Raw genomic sequence first — 17,518 nt, 5'->3', positions numbered from 1 at the left:
AGTAAAAATACTGAAGTACTTTACACCTCTGTCATACATAATGTAAAGAACATTTTCTGAATATGTCTTTGATACATTTAATATTGACTGAGTAAGGCCATGTCAAAGATATAATTAATGGTCAAAATCAAACATTCATGCTCAGATTTTAAGCCTGGTTTACACAGAATGGGTCACATATAATAAACATATCACTGGCTTACTATCCACAGTAATTGAGTTTGTTTGTGGTAGGCTTTGGTCCGTTCACACAGGACACATTCTTGTGTTCCAACTACAGTAACTGCAAGAACTGTTGGTCAGTGTATATACAATATGCAGACAGACATTTTTAACTTGGCACATTAGCGAGTAATGATTCATTGCATTCATTTTTTATCACATTATTTTTAATTAAATAATCAAACTAACTTAACGAGTTAAATTGGCAGCCCTGGCAGCAGAATTACTCTTCAGCTCTGCGGCCATTTGACTGCAATGTGACTCCTTTCGGCCACACATGAGCAGAGCTGATCTATATCCACAGCTGCACGTGACTATCATCTGTTTTGGCTTTCTGCTGCTGAATCGATATCTAGCTTTACTCGGATGAATGGACTGCTTCGGAGATCTCTGTGAGGTTTTTATGGTCACTATTGTTTGTCCCATTGCAATGTGTTCATGTTGGTGATTGTGAGTTCGTGTAGTTCTGTTGTATTCGAGATAAGTTGTCTTCTCTCATCATTATTGCTAAACAAGCCCTTTTGACGACCTAGAGGAGTTCTTGTTAGAAAGCGCTGTTTGCCTCCAGCTAGATGCTACGGTTCTCCCGTGAGAACGCTGTTGCTGATATCAGGGTGCCTTTGCTTATAATCCTCAATAAAATCCATGGGGATTTGAAGGTTCTGATGCTTCACAGGGTTGTTGGTTATTATTGGTGCATCTTGAGAAATTTCTATGGTAACAGGAGTGCAAAAATACACGGCAAAAGTCTTTATCCTTATTTTTAATCCTTGACGCATGCAGGATAAATTTACTTGACGATTGCTGTGTAAAATATTAAATGCATCACATTTATTAACAGTAGATAAATGTGCTTGAAGCAATATTGTGATACTAGATACTAGTTTATTTAATTGTAGTTTATTTTTATTATCCCCATGGCAAATATTTGTAGTGGTTGCATTTATGCTTGAAACCAGATTTTTTTTTGAGGTATAATCACACCATTGCACCCTCACAAACGTTTATGCTGTAGAATGGTCTCAGGTAAATCTTTAAACAAATGAAAATCCCTTTTTATTCGTGGGATCCAAAGATTCAAGAATACATGTTTTGCACTTCACAGGAAAGCGATGTATTACCTCGAAAACAAAAGTGCACGGTAGGAAACCGGTGAACTAGACGTTGTTATACGACTAGATGAGAGTGCATATATCCCTTTGGATCCAAAAATCTGTATGCTATTAGTTCTCTCTCGCTCGACTCTATTAAAAATAAAGCAGGTGCTCATAGGAGAACAGAATCAAAGCTATAGGAACAAAGGGGCCGCATGAATGGAACACGGCACCTTGCAACCTTAGAGGTATTACTTAATGCCTTTTCAAAGTCCTGGCTAGCGGCGCTGGCAGCCGAGACCTGTTGTGAATGAGAAATCTTGCCACTGATGAAGAGAGAGCTGCTAATAGTGAGAGCGTATGCACCCCGGGGGTACCGGCGAGGTGCGGAAGGGGCTGACAGCTCCAACCTCCAACAGAAAAGCACCTGTCAGACGCCCGCACTCTCCCTGTCCTGACGGGAAAGGATGTGCGTTTTGATAAGAGGAGGAGAAGTGATGAAGCAGAACAGGCCGAGGTTTCTGGGTAATTCTTTGCTGGGGGCAATATATAGGCAATAATAGCTGGCAGGGGGATGTAAGAAAGGGCGGTAAAAAAGTCACAGAGGTGGTGCACTTTAAAAAGAGGTGACCTCCCCATCACATCTCTCCGCCCTACTTAAATTAAAGGGAAAGTGAGAACATCATGACGTACAGGCGTAGAGGGGGGTGAGCAAGTCAAAATGTACACTTGACGGTGTTCTCTCTTCTGTCCTTGGTGTTGGGAGTTTGAGGAGACCAGACCGCGGGGGAGAGGAAGTCTGGTTATGTGGGAGTTGATATTCCCCTTCATGATCCAGATGAATGTATGGAGTATTTCCAATGACCTGGTCATTATTTTAAGCCCTATTCAGAGGGGATTAGTTTTACACGAGGAGGTGGAGTAAAGTAATAATTACAGAAAGATTGTTTTAATCCCTGTGGAATTGGCTATTTTAGTAGCTAGACTTTTTCCAGCCTGTGTGTAAAGATTATAGTGTCTTTATATATTCAAAAAGTATTCTAAAAATAACTCCATATAATAAGATGAAGTCTGTGTAAAACGCTGACTTAACACCGTGTCTACATGGCAAAATTGAAAATGATAATGGGTTCTAATGCGTTTCTAATGTCTTTTGTCGTGTCGCGTCCAGTGTAGACACGGTGTTAGTCTGAAAAAGCCTTTTTGTTCAGAATGTTTTTGTTTCCCTCATTTTCTGTCTGTAGCTTAATAAATAGACTGAAAAATAAATGACAACATGCTAAAACAACAAAGTTGATAATGTCCTGAGACTTTTGCACAGTACCGTATGTCCTAATATGTTGAAATAGGCATAAGCACTCCATTTTACTTTCTGTACAATACGAAAGCTTTGTGACATCAGCTATACGTCTGCTATTTTACAAACTTTGTATGTGTTGGAGACCATTTAGAGAAAGCACTCGCTCGCTGTGCACCGCAGATGTCACCCGCCATGTGTTTGGTTCGGTCGGATTGAGTTTGAAGCTCAAAGGATTAAAGTTGCTTAGACTGCACTTTATGTGCTGCTGGGTTGTTGTCAAGACTCTTGCTCTCTTTCTCATGATAGCTAGATAGAGAGGGAGGAGGAGAGCTCCGTGGGTGCAGCTGCAGTGAAGTCATCACTGCCAGAGAGAGAACAGGCCACCTCTGTCTGCATCACTGCTACTGCACCTTCTGCATGCATGATGTGCTAACCAGCGACGTGCCAATCGGGAAGTTTTAATTGGGTAAAGGGGGCAGAGTGTTGCCTGTGGCAGTCAGAAGGATGAGGTTCTCTCTCCTCCATTTACTGCCCACGCTGTTTTCTGAACTCTGGGTTGCACGCTCGTCATAGACTGTGTAAAGACATTTATGCACTCTGGGGGGTGCTTTGGAAATAAAAAGCATGACTGAAATTTTCACAATCTGCAACAAAAGAGTCTCTGAAAAGGAGAGCGTGGCATTAGTGCGTGATGTTTCTGGGTGGACATATGGTGTATTTCAGACATGGTGACAGTGCTTGTAATGAGCAGGGGTTTTTTTTAGCCGTTACTGATGGTCTCTTTTTGGCGATTTAGATTTTTTCTTCCATCTATTATACAGTGTGTTTTAGGGGCGTAACAATACATCAATATGCATGGATGAATTGATCAATGTCTAACGATACAACATATCGATGATATGCGTAAAATATTGATACCTTTTTCATATTTTAGCACAGAAGCCTGTAAGATTTATAAAGTCATTGAACTATTATGTAACACCTTACAATAAGGTTATGTTGGTTAACATGAGTAAATGCATTAACTAACATGAACTAACAATAAGCAATACTTCTACAGCATATTTACAGTATTATTAACATTTGTGACCCTGGATGACAAAACCAGTCTAATGGGTCTTATGGGTCAATTTTTTTTAATTTATAAACAAGCTTTCTATTGATGTTTGCTACAATATCTGGCGGAGATAAAACCGTTTAAAACCGTAAATATTGAGGAAATCGCCTTTGAAGTTGTTAATCAGGGCCTTCCGATGTGGTGACGGAAATTTACAGCTTGCTTTAAATTTGCTTGAAACGTGCGGAGACTGCAATGATGAAGGAGAAACGTGGCTGACGCGGGTTAACAGAGCAAGGTCAGAGCAAGCGCCCTCTACTTGTACCTTTTTAAAGATTCAGCAACTAGAGCGCTCGCTCTATAATCCTTGACTGACAAGGACAGCTGTTTAGGTGGTTACCTAGCAACATAAAATAAACTGCTGCGCGCTGCTCTTTTCAAAGAGTCAAACAAAAGAGCAGCGTGGCACGCCTTGCATTTTCCAACATGAAAAACGTGTTCTATGTGATCGTCCCCTAATGCTGGGTTCAAACGCAAACAATCGCGTTCCACGCTCTTTGTATTACTCGTGGGAAAAGTTTGTAATTTTTGCCTGAGTGATGGGAAATGACAAATATTTTAAACCTTCGTGTACTTTCAACTGCTTCTGTATGCGTGTTTGCGTTTACTATGTATGTAATTTACTCGCGCTAAACGCTAATTCGCGTTTGGTGTGAACCCAGTGTAAGACTGGTTTTGCGATCCAGGGTCACATTTGATAATGTTAGGTAATGTCAATACAGTTATTCTTGTTAGTTGTGCATTAATTAACATTAACATTTGATTTAAAAATGCATTTATAAATGATGAAATTAACATTATAAATACTGCAGTATTATTTGTTGTTAGTTCATGTTAGCTAATGCATTAAAGCCACAATATGGAATATTTGGACCGCTAGATGGTGCACTATCGAAACAACAACAAAAGGTGAAGCTAAATGACGTTATGTAGGAGAGTGGAATTATGGGACATGTTGTTTTCACCATCCAGAGGCGTATGGAGATCGCCCATCATGTTCACGGACGAGGTAATGAATTTATTTTATTTTATGTCATCGCAAGAAATGTGGAATGTAATGCTATGTTAGCCCGCGACTGATATTTGACTTAATCAATTGATTTGGTAGCGTAATGCTACACAGTTTTACCTGTTTCAAACAGTCATACAGTCGTCGTTTAAAAAGTAAATTGTAACGAAACCCACAGTATGTACAAGTAATGTTACTGGCTACATATTTTTGTGCGACATATACTTTATTTCATAGAGTAACTGCATTCATAACTATTCAAATAATCTGTGCATGAGTATTTCGTGTACAATTAAAAAAAAATTGCTTACCTGTTTATTAAAACACATGCGAGAGCAGAGTCTCTGTCAAATCCAAGTTGGTCGCGAAGCTCTCTCCATTTAGAAAACGCCACACCGATATTAATCTTGTCCATAAACCTGCTTGCCTCATTTGGCCTACGTTTACGCTTTTTTGGGTTTCCTTTACTCACCAAAGAGTAATTGTGATCCATAATAACAGAACAACAGATGCTGCGTCCCAGATGCTGTATAACCACTTCCGCATTTGCGTGTTGCCGTAGTTTCTACAACCGGAAACTGAGGGTAGTGCGGAGCTCCGGATATTAAGTCACTGATATGCGACAAATACAAGGGAGACAAGGGATGGGCCATTATTTTAAATGGGAATTTCTCTGGATTTGCACATTCTTGGGAACATTTGGGATAATGTAAGTACACAACTGCATGAAATATATCGCACTGTGCAAGTGATTTTTGGGTATTTCATAAAATTATTCCATATTGTGGCTTTAACTAATGTCAACAAATACAACCGTATTGTACTAATTCCAGGTGTCCTGGGAGGATGACGAATAGAATTTATTTTATTAAATTTCCGAAACCCAAACAAAAAGAGCAAATTGTGGGTGCAGTAACCCGATTCAACTCCAATCCCAGTGAAGACAAAAACATTTATTTTCTGGTTGTCATACTTTCACTAAGTTATAGTTTCCATCTGCAGATCGCTAATGTCATCTTGTGCTTCAGTATAGTATCTCTGGCTAAAACTAGTTAAGTTAGTGAGTCCATGCTAACATACAAACCTAAATAGCTAACTGTTCTCACAGCATGTACATTGTAGGTCATAAATAAAGGTCTACATTTCAGTGTCTCTCCATATTAAAGTGGTTAAATGTAAATCAATTAAAAGTTGATCCTAGATGTTGTCATCTGCGATTGTGACAACCCTAACATGAGGCTTCTCCCGCTTGCATTGTGATCTGTAAACCCTCGCTTCCAAATTTTTTTTATCCACCATATTTATTTTAAAATCGTTTATATATCCCTCCATAGCATATTTAAGTCCCACTTGAATTCTCCTTACACTGGTTGTGTAAAATAGGCATATATTTAATATCCATGAATTGATCAATCTACCCCTGAATCAGATCGTAATCATTGCAATTTTCACCAATAATCAATTCTTTCCAGGTAATGGCAAAAATAAGCAAAATTATATCGGATCAGATCGTGACAAAACGTCCAATTTACACCCTAGTGTTTTATTATTATTAATGAGAATGTAATGGAGAACTTGTATAGTACTGAATGAGCATATCTATTCCAAACCTCTAGGGAACCACCTATATCTGCAGCATTTCAAAGCATCATATGTGCACTCCTGAAGGTGAAAGTTGGACAGTAGGTAGCAAAATTATGTACATATGTAATAAGATACCTTCTTTAGTCAGTTTTCAACACAGCACTGCATGTGTGTTTCATAAATAAATAAATCCCAGGATGCATTGAGAAAATCTCAGTGAGCTTTTTCAAAGATGTCAATAAGTGTATCGTCAAATTGTGGTGTTTTCAATACGGCAAAGTATCAATTAGCCATTTTATAGAGCATATACAAGGCAGATATTGTTAATGCCGTAATTTGGCACCAATTTATACATAACTATAACCTCTATAAGCTCTAGGGAGCATTTCAGATATAATATTATAGTCATTCATTGAAACGGCACACCAGCTTGAATATTGATGCAGGCAGTATACTTTCCCCAACTGCACCACTGTCGTCTTTCTTGTCCACACATCACACCTCCATCCTGCCTCTTTCATCTCCATCTCCCTCTCTTCTGTCAGCTGTTATATAAACCGCTCTGCAGTGGGCTTGGCCTCCCTCATAACTATATTTGCACCTCACGCACACAACAGAAGCGAAGAAATCTTCCCTGGAAATGACACGCAGTTAAACTCTCGCTTGCCGAGGTCTTCCCGATTAGCTGTTGTTGTTTTTATTTTAAGTTATCTGTAATTAAATCTTAACCATAGCGAGCGAAGCTGGTTTTATTTTCTTTAATGGAGTCGTATTAGCACATTAGTGCGTATTATCCTATCTGACATTTTCGTCAGGTCTTTAGGTGCACTACGCTGTCAGAAGCTTGCGGTTCAAAGCATTGCGGACGTCTTACGGCTTTTGGGACTTTGAAAAGCAATTAACCGATCAGAAGATTGAGCTCATTACAGCCTCATTCCACAATACAGAATATCAGTTTTACAGAACAGTTTTTTATTCTTCATGATGTTGAAAAAAGGCTGATCAGACAAGAACAAGAATGACTATTCAGAGACCACTGTTGAATGACATTTGAACAAATGATTCATCCATTTAGCTAACGTGCTGAAATGTTAAGTAGCTCAGATACCTCCCCTATCTTTTTGATATTCATTGAAAAACATAACCACCAAGAAAATTGAAAAGACACTTTACAGCGTATTTATATACTGTGCTCTCATCAGAGGGCCCACATGTGTTCACAGCAGCATATTTTGACAAATAATGGACTCCCTCTTTGGGTTTTGTTTTTGTAAAATTTACCCCCTTGTTTCAGCTTGGCATTATCATTCAAATAGTGTTGCTCGAGTATAAAGTCGCAGCTGATTTATTCAACCATTTATTAATTGGTTCGTTAATCTTGTTGAAACAGATGCTTTAGGTTGTAATCCCCCATGCCTTAAGCCCATCATAAAAAACAAACATGTCCTTGCGTTTCTTTTCTTTTCTACAAATCCAACTCGTCATTCTTTGTCCCCGCATAAATTGATTTCGAGCCTTGTTGTGGCTATAATAATGGCGGTCATCACTAAATAGCCAATCTTTTGTGTCAGGAGCACCGCTCCACATCGACTCCTGGTCTCCTCTGATAATCACATTTTCATAGTTTGTTTTCTCTCGAGTTACCGCATTTGTCCCTTTTTATCTTTTTATAGGTCGCTTTGACCCTGAATGTGGCTACACCACACTTTCCTCCAGGTCTCTTGGGTTGACAGTCATGCTACTGTTCGAGTTAGAAGTCGAGTTACAGTTGGAGTTTGAGGAGTGGTTGGAAGCAAAGGCATGTAGATAGTTTTGTGTCAGAGCGTGGCCGTACTGCTCGCTGCCCGTGCTGGACGTGCTGGTGGTGGAGGCGCAGTGGACCAGCATGCCGTGCAGCGACTGGCTACGACGGGTCCAGATGACGCTCAACCGCTTGGCGTAGCCGGAGCAGGTGGTGGTGGTGATTTCACCCACATCGAAAGAGCAGCTTCGTTTGGTTTTCAGAGCCCTCCACAAGTCTGACTCTCCGTCTCGTTCTTCCTCTCCATCCTGTGTCAGTGAAAGAGAGACTTGCTCGCCCCCCAGCCCCCCCACGTCTCCCTCTGTCTCCGGAGACTTTCGTAACTTGAGCCTACCAGTTCGCTTGTGTGTCGGTAGGGGAAGCGTGTTACTCGGGGAGTAGTAGAGTGTCAATCTTTCGTTCTCTGGTGTACATTTTTCCCTCGCTGCACCTTCGCCCCCACCGCACATGTCCGCGCTCCGGCCGCGGTGCGGCTCCGGGCTCTGTTTTGGTTTGGGTGCCGAGCCAGACTTGTGTTTGGTTTTGTCCTGTGTTGCTTTTGATCTTTGGGCCAAGACTCTATTTGGCAGCGCCACCATCATCATGCTGTTGTTTCCATTCGTCTGGGCATAAACATCCACCCCTTTGGCTGGCAAAAACTTGCCCGACCTGTTGGCATCATCTCGACACTCGCCGCAGACGCGATGGCGAACCATCATGGCCACGGTGAAGACCAGAAGGGTTACCACCACCACGCCACCCACCATCACTGTCAGCGTGCCGCCCAGGAAGTGAGCATGCAGAGAACGGCATTCTGGGTAATCCTCTTTAGTGCTGAACTGGATGCAACCCAACACCTTTGTTGTAGCCAGGGAGGAGATGCCATCATCAAATATGGCCAAGACGCACAGACTGTAGTCTGCTCCCGACACCAGGTTTTTCAGCAGGAAACTGTTACTAGTTGGAGGCAGAATTCTGACATCAAATAGAAAAAGAAGAAAGTTAATGAGAAATATAGGGTAAAGAGTGCATCAAGAAAAAACAGTCAGATATATATCAAGTAAATAAAGTTGGGCATGAAGCAGTTGTATTCTGAAATCAATCTTCTGCATAGAAGGGGATTTGTGAAACGATTAAATGAAATGAAACGAACATACAGTATGTTTAAGATAAAGCTGTCTCAATTATGTATATTAGTATTGACTTTGTATTAAAATATTTGTATGTACAGAGTGAGATGTGCAAAAGTGTGAAGGATGTTGCGGGTAAGGTAATTTTTAAATGTTTGAATATAAAGATGTGCATGTGCAGAGTAAAATGTGAAAAACAACACTATAAAAGCATGTTTTTAAAGGGATACTCCACCCAAAAATGAGCATTTTGTCATGAATTACTCACCCTCAAGTCCTTCTAAACTTGTATAAATTTCTTTGTTCTGATGAACACAAAGGAAAGATATTTGGAAGAATGTTAGCAGCTGACAGTTCTGGGGCACCATTGACTACCATAGTCGGAACAGTTATTGTATATTTTTTTGTTCTGTTGAACACAAAGGAAAACATTTAGAAGAATTTTTTGGGGGCACTTTTGACTGCCATTGTAATTTTTTCTACTATGGTAGTCAATGGTGCCCCAGAACTGTCAGTTGCTAACATGTTTCTAAATAGCTTTCCTTGTGTTCAACAGAACAAAGACATTTATACAGGTATGGAAGTTGGGGGAAGTAATTCATAGCAGAATTTTAATTTTTGAGTGGAAGATCCCTTTAAATGTCATTTTTATATTTATGAAAACAGTGACATTAAATGCAAAAAAAATTTAAGAAGCACGATCTGTTATTTAACAAGTCTGATCAACCAGATTTGATTTGTTACAAGAAACACATAGACCCGCCTCTCTTTTATTAGAGCATTTACACATATGAATCTTATTCTGCACATGCACATTTTTATTTTACTCTTGTAATTTGATTTACAGCTTTGCTAATCTTAATATGCACATGCAGATTTGTAAGGCACTAGTTTAACTTCATATTAATGAACTGTGAGCAAGCCAAAGGTGACTTTACCAGGTTTAGCTGAGAAAACCCATTTTTCTCTTGGATTACATTATACATACATGCCAAGTATCATCCTGTCACATAGTATGTGTAATACAAATCCTGTTCATTAAGTAATAACATGATGCAACTTTTCAATATAATTTGTCAAGTATATTTTATTGATCATTTTAAACTGCACAAATTCTCATGTAGCTTTCTGCACTCATTTGGTGAGATGCGTTTCCTAGGTTCTGCAGCTGTGATGACTGGCAGTACTGCTCGATTTGCTTAGACAGTAGAAAAATACCTTATTATGAAACAATTTCATAACAAGGTATTTTTCTACTGTCGAATCTGATTTCTACTGATTGTGTACATTTTAATGCATTATTTGTTCTTGTAATTAAGCACAGAGAATAAACACGCTAAAGGACCTCAGCCTACACTAGTCTATACATAATCATATCTGCCATCTCTGGTGAAAAAAGGTCTATATGGCCCTATTTAATTGGACTGCATTGGCCTCTGGATTTGCTTTGGCATAAATGGCAATAATGAAAATGCTTTGGATGGTTAGACGCATGATTCGAGACTCTTAATTCATTGCATCGAGAGGTAATTGATGGTTGATGTGAAAAGGACCTTGAACAATTTCTAATCTCCTTTCCTCTGCTTTCAATATGTGTGCTTTTAGATTTTACAGTCTTTTGTGAGATTCGTCACTCATTTATTTATTTATTTGCTACACAATGACTTCCCTTGAGTATTAGCCTCGGTAAAAAGAACTACAGTATAGTGTTATTAAATTAGCAATTTAAGGAATCAAAGACTGCGTTCACGTACTTCTCCTGTTTTGAGGCTCAGTGTGTCACTGCATATCAATGAGACATTTGCATACGTATCTGAATATTAAATTTCAATATCATATGGATGATTGTGAAGGAAACCTTTTCTAAAGTTCTGCAGTGATGAGACCCATACATGATATTTATAGCTGTATTTTTTTAGGGTGTTCAGAAATGTGCTTAAAATGAATGTGGTTTACATTTAGGATAAAACAAGTTGGGGCCAGATGTACGGTGGAGATTTTTTGGCGGTCTTGTAAAAGTTAAATTGAATTAAAGGAATGTTACAGGGTTCAGTGCAAGTTGTGGCATTATATGAAAAGTAATTTGACTCATTCCTGTTCTTACACAAAAACTGGTTACAGTAAAATACTGACAATAGCACTAAACAAGACCATTCCGGTTTAAGGGTTTTAAAGCAAGAAATGTGCAGCTTTTTCTTCAGTTAAAGTAAATATTACTTTGCATGCTGGTGATGCATGATGATAATACTTGTAAAACTGTATAGTAACATTACCTAACTTACTTCTTTATTGCCCCATTTGCTTCAAGTACCTTACTGTAACAATATGTTTTTAACAAAACAAAGGACCTATAATAAATAGTTTAATGTTGTAATTGATTGTATCACAAATGTTGTCAATGATGCCAAACTTGTATTGAACCTTGAATATTTCTTCTGATGTGCAGAAATATCTGGGAAAAGTATCTATTCTTGAGACCATTTTAGCAATGCATCAAAGGTGGGCAGTCATTTTGCAGTACTGTATGGTATCTTCTGACCCTGGGTGTTTTTCTGTGTTTATACTTAGAGAATCTTACATGTTGATGGTAATAGCTGTAGTAACGGGTCCATTATGAAGATGCCTGGCCTCCCACTCATCCATTTCTCAGCCTGCCATCGCTCAGCAACTGCTGCTTCCTCGGTTTCCCTCATACCCCCATATCTCCTCAACCCATCATCCTTGGTCTATTTATATATTTCATTTCATGTCACACAAACAATTCCCCTCACCTTTACTATGCATTATAGATCACATACCTTGGATGCCTTATTTCTTTTGTTAGGCCTCTTAGTCTTAGCTTGTGTTCTAACCTTTGTGAGCTTCCTTTTGAGTTTTTGAGGGCAAAGAGATAAAGATAACACTGCAAGATTCAAATGAACAAATTAGATAAAATATTTAGAAGATTTTTTATTTTGTCTCTTGTTAGTATGTCTAAATGCAACCTGACCAAACTTTAAACCAAACGTTTGTGAAACTTAGAGGTTCACCATTTTTTTAAATTACTCTGTGCTATTCTCAGGAGTCAGTATAAGCTCCCACAGAGCTACTCTTGGGTCCTGCCCGATCTCCTTCCATTTAGATCCATTTCACTCTTCCTGATGCGTTGTGACACCATGCTCAAATGTGTAGGTTTTGCTACTTCAAAGGGTCCATCTTATTTTAACCAGAGTCAGAAGGACTTCCTCTCACTCCACTGCTCTGTTTTCCTCACTCCCGTTTGGCTATAAATAGCTGACTGTATCTCTTTTAGCCTCATGGCTCAACTTGTATCTTCCATCTGCTTTGGGTCTGTGTCTGTTTCTTTTGGCTTTCATCTTTTCATCAATATCTAAGGCCTGTAATCCATGAACATGAGCGCCAGTGATGTTTACATGCATTCGCTCTTTCTGAATGATGAAAACCAACACATTGTTTTTTGTCAGAAAGGTTGTGCTGCCACAACACTAAGATCAGGAAACATCCCTACCTGTAAACAAGTGCATCGTCTGCTGTGCTGTTGTACTGGATTTGGTACATCCAAACCAAGAAAGGAGTTGAGGATCTACCCATTTTCCAGCGGATCTGGGCTGAACTAGTTGTCACACCCAAAACTCCAACCAAGTTCTCATTCCCTCCATTGCTGCCACCTCCCTTCTCTCCAGATTCTGCCTTACCCCCGGTGACGTTCCTTACAGTCACCACACCATTCCCTGCCCCATCAATCCCTCCCCGCCCACTGCTAATATCAGAGGATCCAGGGTCTCTCTGGTTGATTAGGGATATTGTGCCATTCCCTCGGTGGGGCAGAGGGATGATCTTTAAATCCACCAAAGCTGTGGATTCCCCCGCAGCATTGATGGCGATGCACGTATAGGTGCCGTCATCCCTGGCACGGGTCACTAGAAAATCCAACGTGCCGTTGTAGTACGAGCGAATGCGACTTGAGTTGGCCATTATACGGTCATCTGGTGACACCCAATGAATGACTGGCTCGGGGTCACCGATAGCTCTGCATTTAAGCGTAGCCCTTTGACCCTCCAGCACCCACAACTTGTTGGTATTACGGGTGATTAGTGGAGGCTCGCAGGTAAACTCTTCTTCTGGGATGGACCAGAAGTAGCGGCCTGCCAAATGAGCAGGTGTGGCACATGTCTCCATGTCGTCTTCACGGATCAGTCGTCGCAGCCACAACAGCTCGCAGTTGCAGTGCAGGGGATTACCCCCAAAGTTAAGGCTGATGATGGAATTGTATGGTGTTGGACTGACAACCCCAATCTGGGATCTGGAAAACAGCGGATCGGGAGGAAGAGTCTGTAATCTGTTTGAGGTCATATCCAGTCGGGAGAGTTTGAAGAGCTCGCCAAAGGAACCCTCAGCAATTTGGTCTATGAGGTTGTGGTCCAAATTTAAGGTGTGCAGGCTAGCCATGTTTTGAATAGCTTCCCAAGGAACCCTGCGCAGATTGTTGTAGGAAAGATCCAGATCCTCCAAGGTTAGTAAGAAATCATCAAAAGCATCTGCTGAGACGTTGGTTAGCTGGTTGTTGTTGATGATGAGATGTTGAAGGTTAACAAGACCTGTCAGATCCTGAGGTCCCACCACAGTGAGACGGTTGGTGTCCAGGTGAAGCGACCGCAAACTCTCCAGATCAGAGAAGGCAAATGGTTTTAGAGCATGGATGGTGTTACGTGACAGTGTCAGGTCGACAAGTCCTGTCATATTGGCAAAGTCGGTACCTCCCACTTCCACAATGTAATTGTCAGCAAGACGGAGCTCCACAGTGCGGCGATCAATGTTCGGTGGCACGAAAAGAAGACCTTTATTCACACACAATGTGCTCAGAGACTCGGATAAATTCCGACACACGCAGTGGATCGGGCAGATTGACACCATGCCCCACGTCTCGCCTGCCAATACACCTGGTCCGCTTTTCAACAGTACAAAGCCTATGAGGCCCAGCCAGAGGATTGTTGATTGTGGCATGGGGTTGACACGTATTGTGCTGACAGGAATAGTTGATGAAGGATATCTCCATTTCGAGTCCTGTTCTTGCAAAACTTCCGTTCCTCTTGCTGGACTTCCTGGTGGTGTGCGTGGCATGGTAATCCAGGTTGTCCACAGACCTGCACAAGGAAAACAACATTAGTGGCTTTATCTCTGTACAAACTTAAAGCACTTTCTGTCACCGATGCCTCCAAAGTGTCTCTCTAAATTATGGAACTGCTCTTCCGTTCACCGATCCTCAGCACAAATGCAGTTATCTATTAATTACCGCAAAGACTTTGTCTTATGCCTACTCACTCATCCAGCGTAAATTTGCCGTATCTAGCAATGTATCAATTCACAGAGGAGCTCATCTTGAGCCAAGCTACTGATGTCCAGTACTTCAGATTAATGGTCTATCTGGAACCTTTAGACAGTTGTTTGAATTTCAAAGCATTTATCATGTAAGTTATTTAAGAACTTCAAACTTTGTGAGAGGGAGAGAGAGACTCGATATGGCTGCCAGGGACAAGCCCCAAAATGATCAGTCACATTCTATGTGATGAATGCCTTGGCAGTCTTCTCATCACAGATGTGAGATTATGTGGCTGTTGTTGTGGCTGTGTTATCAGACAAAGTGTATCTATTTACCCAAGTCTTATGTCCTTCTGTTTGTTCTTCTCCTTGCAGCTCTCTGCTTTTCAACAGGGGTCTGATTGCTCCATTAACCTGATACATGACTGTCTGTATGTGTGCGAGTATGCGTGTCTATTCTGTCTCGCACTCAGACAGAAATGGACAAACCAACTGGCTCAAGGACAAAAGTGAGCGGAAGACAGCGCCACGCCACAATGAGTGTGTAAATTAGGTTTAATTGCTTTTAGAACTGTGACTGAAGCTCTGCTGTATCTAACGCACAAAAGTCTCTGAACATTCGCGAGTGCTTGACTGCGTTTAATTAGTCCATCAGTCTCAATCAACAACTGCAAAACTGCATTATGCTGAAATGTTCCATGCGTCTAATTGTTGCCTTATGAGATTTCGGCCTGCTCATTTCAACCTTTCATAATGGCTCCAGTGTCACGCTCACAAAGCGAGTCTTGAGAACGAGAGCGTAAGGGAAATAATGAAGGAGATGAGATGGGCCAGAGTGGAAATATATTCTATAAATAACAGTATTCAAATTTGCTTCAATAGCTCGTGTAAAAAGTGGATTCCCTGGGGAGTTTGGGCTCAGTTTGCGATCTGGAATTACACAGTGTAAATACCCCAGGAACAATTGACTGATCTCATGGGCTTCCAGCTGCCTTAAGTTTGAAGCATGGAGTGGAAAATAAAATGACAAACATGTACACACACTGCCATTTTCCATACCTGTGGTGTCTGTTTCATCAAGATGTAAAATGGTTTCCAAGCCTTTTGATTTTTTTGTATGTGATCTGCTCTGTTAGTTCCCTCATTACTTTGGATACAAATCCAGGGTGATGCACTGTGGAAATGTTGAGTCTTCAGATTGTTTGATTTTATTCCGATTTGTTAATGACCACAAATCATGATTCTGTATGCTGGATCAGATGTCAAATGGATGAATTGCTGACAGTCACATCATTACTGCCGTGCCGTTCCTTTATCCGCCTTGAGTCACACGGCTCCATCCTCTTAATCCTCAGTCTTTAAAAGAAGTAGATATGTGTGCTTTTTCTTAATATTCATTACATGTCTCTATATCCTGCCTTTTGAAACGTTCACTCGAAAGGATTCTCCATAGTTAGTAGCAAAGAGTATTTTCACATTGAGAATCCAATGAAAGCATCTTTAATATAACTGCAAAGGTGCTTCAAGAAGTGCTTTCCGATCCACTTCATCTCTGACAGAACTGCCAAAAGACGCAACAGATATTTTAATTATTATATTTTCAGTTTCTTTTTCTTACAGCTCACATCATTTAAATGCCATTCAAACTTGAATTCTGTTGTGCAAACCGTATTGTATATTATTCCTATGTGTTTGCTGATGCCTGTGTATTATGCTATTGAGGATCCTAAATTAATTGATTCTTCCTGTAAACTGGCGCATTAAAGCAAATAATCCAATTAGACCTGCTTTCAAGCAGACCCTGTGGCATTAGAGACGAACAGTGTGTATATGCACAATCTTGTCTAGATAGACTTTGAGTTTTTCCGATACGTTCATTTTCACTGCATGATACTCTTCTCTAGCTCGATCAGTCCATGTTGTTTTCTCTCTGATTAATCCATTCTGAATGTTTTCCTTCTGTCTAGAGTTATCGGTTCTCTACTCCTCTATTTAGACTGCTGCTTTTCCTAAAAAACCTTTAGGGGATGAATGACGACCACCAACCTGATTTCCAAATTCTGCGTCCATCTTATAGATCTGTGGTTTTCTCCAACATCCCGTTTCCACAAAGTGTGCATGCGATGGGCATCCTCATAACAGAATTCCTACACGGGCTCTTTTGTTTTACTCCTACAGACGGTCCCGGCAAGCCCAGCCCTTAAAGTAGGAAACCATCACCTACAGCCACAAAAATCTTCAGATAACCACGCGCTGTTGTTGCTTATTAGCTGGTCAATCAATGCCTTGTTTTTACCGTTTCGCTCCGTGTTCCTGTGCTCCACGAGTCTGAGTTGTTGCTTTTGATGCAGGGAGCAAGTCGATGTCTGTGAGAGCAGGCGCGTGCGACTGCAATGTGTCTGCTACAGCAAGGGCAGAGTGAGCAGGAGGGAGGGAAGAGAGAGAATGTTAGAAAGAGAGGGAGGGAGAGAGAGAGAGAAAGGGAGGGAGGGGAGAGTGTTAAAGCCTGAAGCAGTCTTGGCTCTGTGTATGAGGGGAAAACGAGAAAAATGAGAAAAGTGAATTGGCTGACTGGGGTGCGGGTTTGGATATAAGAAGAAATTGCCCAAAGCTCTGTCCCCCTGACAGTTCGTCTTTAACAGCAGGGCAGCACTGGCACTCGTTTGGCTCTGAGTAGTTTGCCGTCCAGCAGCACAAAGAACCACAAAGTCCAAGACTTTACACTATGTAAATGCTGAATGATTATACGTTATGCCATTGTGCCGGGGAAAACAGGCACTATATGGGTTTTTAAACATTGTAAAAAGGTGGTCTGGTACATAAATATTCCTATTAAGTTTATATGAATGCAGTCTGTTGTTAATGAACCACTATTCAGACATCATTTTCATTCGTAGACACACTCATTATATTTTAATGCATTTCTAAGGAAAGCTCTCTCTTGACTTAGTGTAATAACCTTA

The 17,518-nt window shown here is 40.7% G+C and overlaps 2 protein-coding genes across 3 annotated transcripts in view; one reads left to right on the top strand and one right to left on the bottom strand.

The window, feature by feature from the left end:
- The window catches only part of pcxa (pyruvate carboxylase a), a 109,469-nt gene that overhangs the window by 65,319 nt on the left and 26,632 nt on the right, over positions 1 to 17,518 (top strand). The gene's annotated exons all lie outside the window — the stretch shown is intronic.
- Positions 7,284 to 16,953, bottom strand: lrfn4a (leucine rich repeat and fibronectin type III domain containing 4a). Of its 2 annotated transcripts, XM_057359845.1 has the most exons (4): positions 16,602 to 16,953; positions 15,615 to 16,116; positions 12,745 to 14,380; positions 7,284 to 9,081 (listed from the first exon to the last, which is right to left on the bottom strand). In XM_057359845.1, exons 3-4 carry the CDS (start codon positions 14,355 to 14,357, stop codon positions 8,022 to 8,024), a joined length of 2,673 nt encoding a protein of 890 aa, XP_057215828.1. In that variant the 5' UTR covers positions 14,358 to 14,380; positions 15,615 to 16,116; positions 16,602 to 16,953; the 3' UTR covers positions 7,284 to 8,021. The 2 variants fall into 2 exon arrangements, with proteins under 2 accessions (XP_057215828.1, XP_057215829.1); XM_057359846.1 differs by lacking the exon at positions 15,615 to 16,116.

The sequence above is a fragment of the Triplophysa rosa genome, linkage group LG19 (genome assembly GCF_024868665.1).
Source record: "Triplophysa rosa linkage group LG19, Trosa_1v2, whole genome shotgun sequence".
Taxonomy (NCBI): Eukaryota; Metazoa; Chordata; class Actinopteri; order Cypriniformes; family Nemacheilidae; genus Triplophysa; species Triplophysa rosa.
The sequence above is the reverse complement of the archived record's forward strand: the minus strand, read 5'-3'. Positions and strand labels throughout refer to the sequence as shown.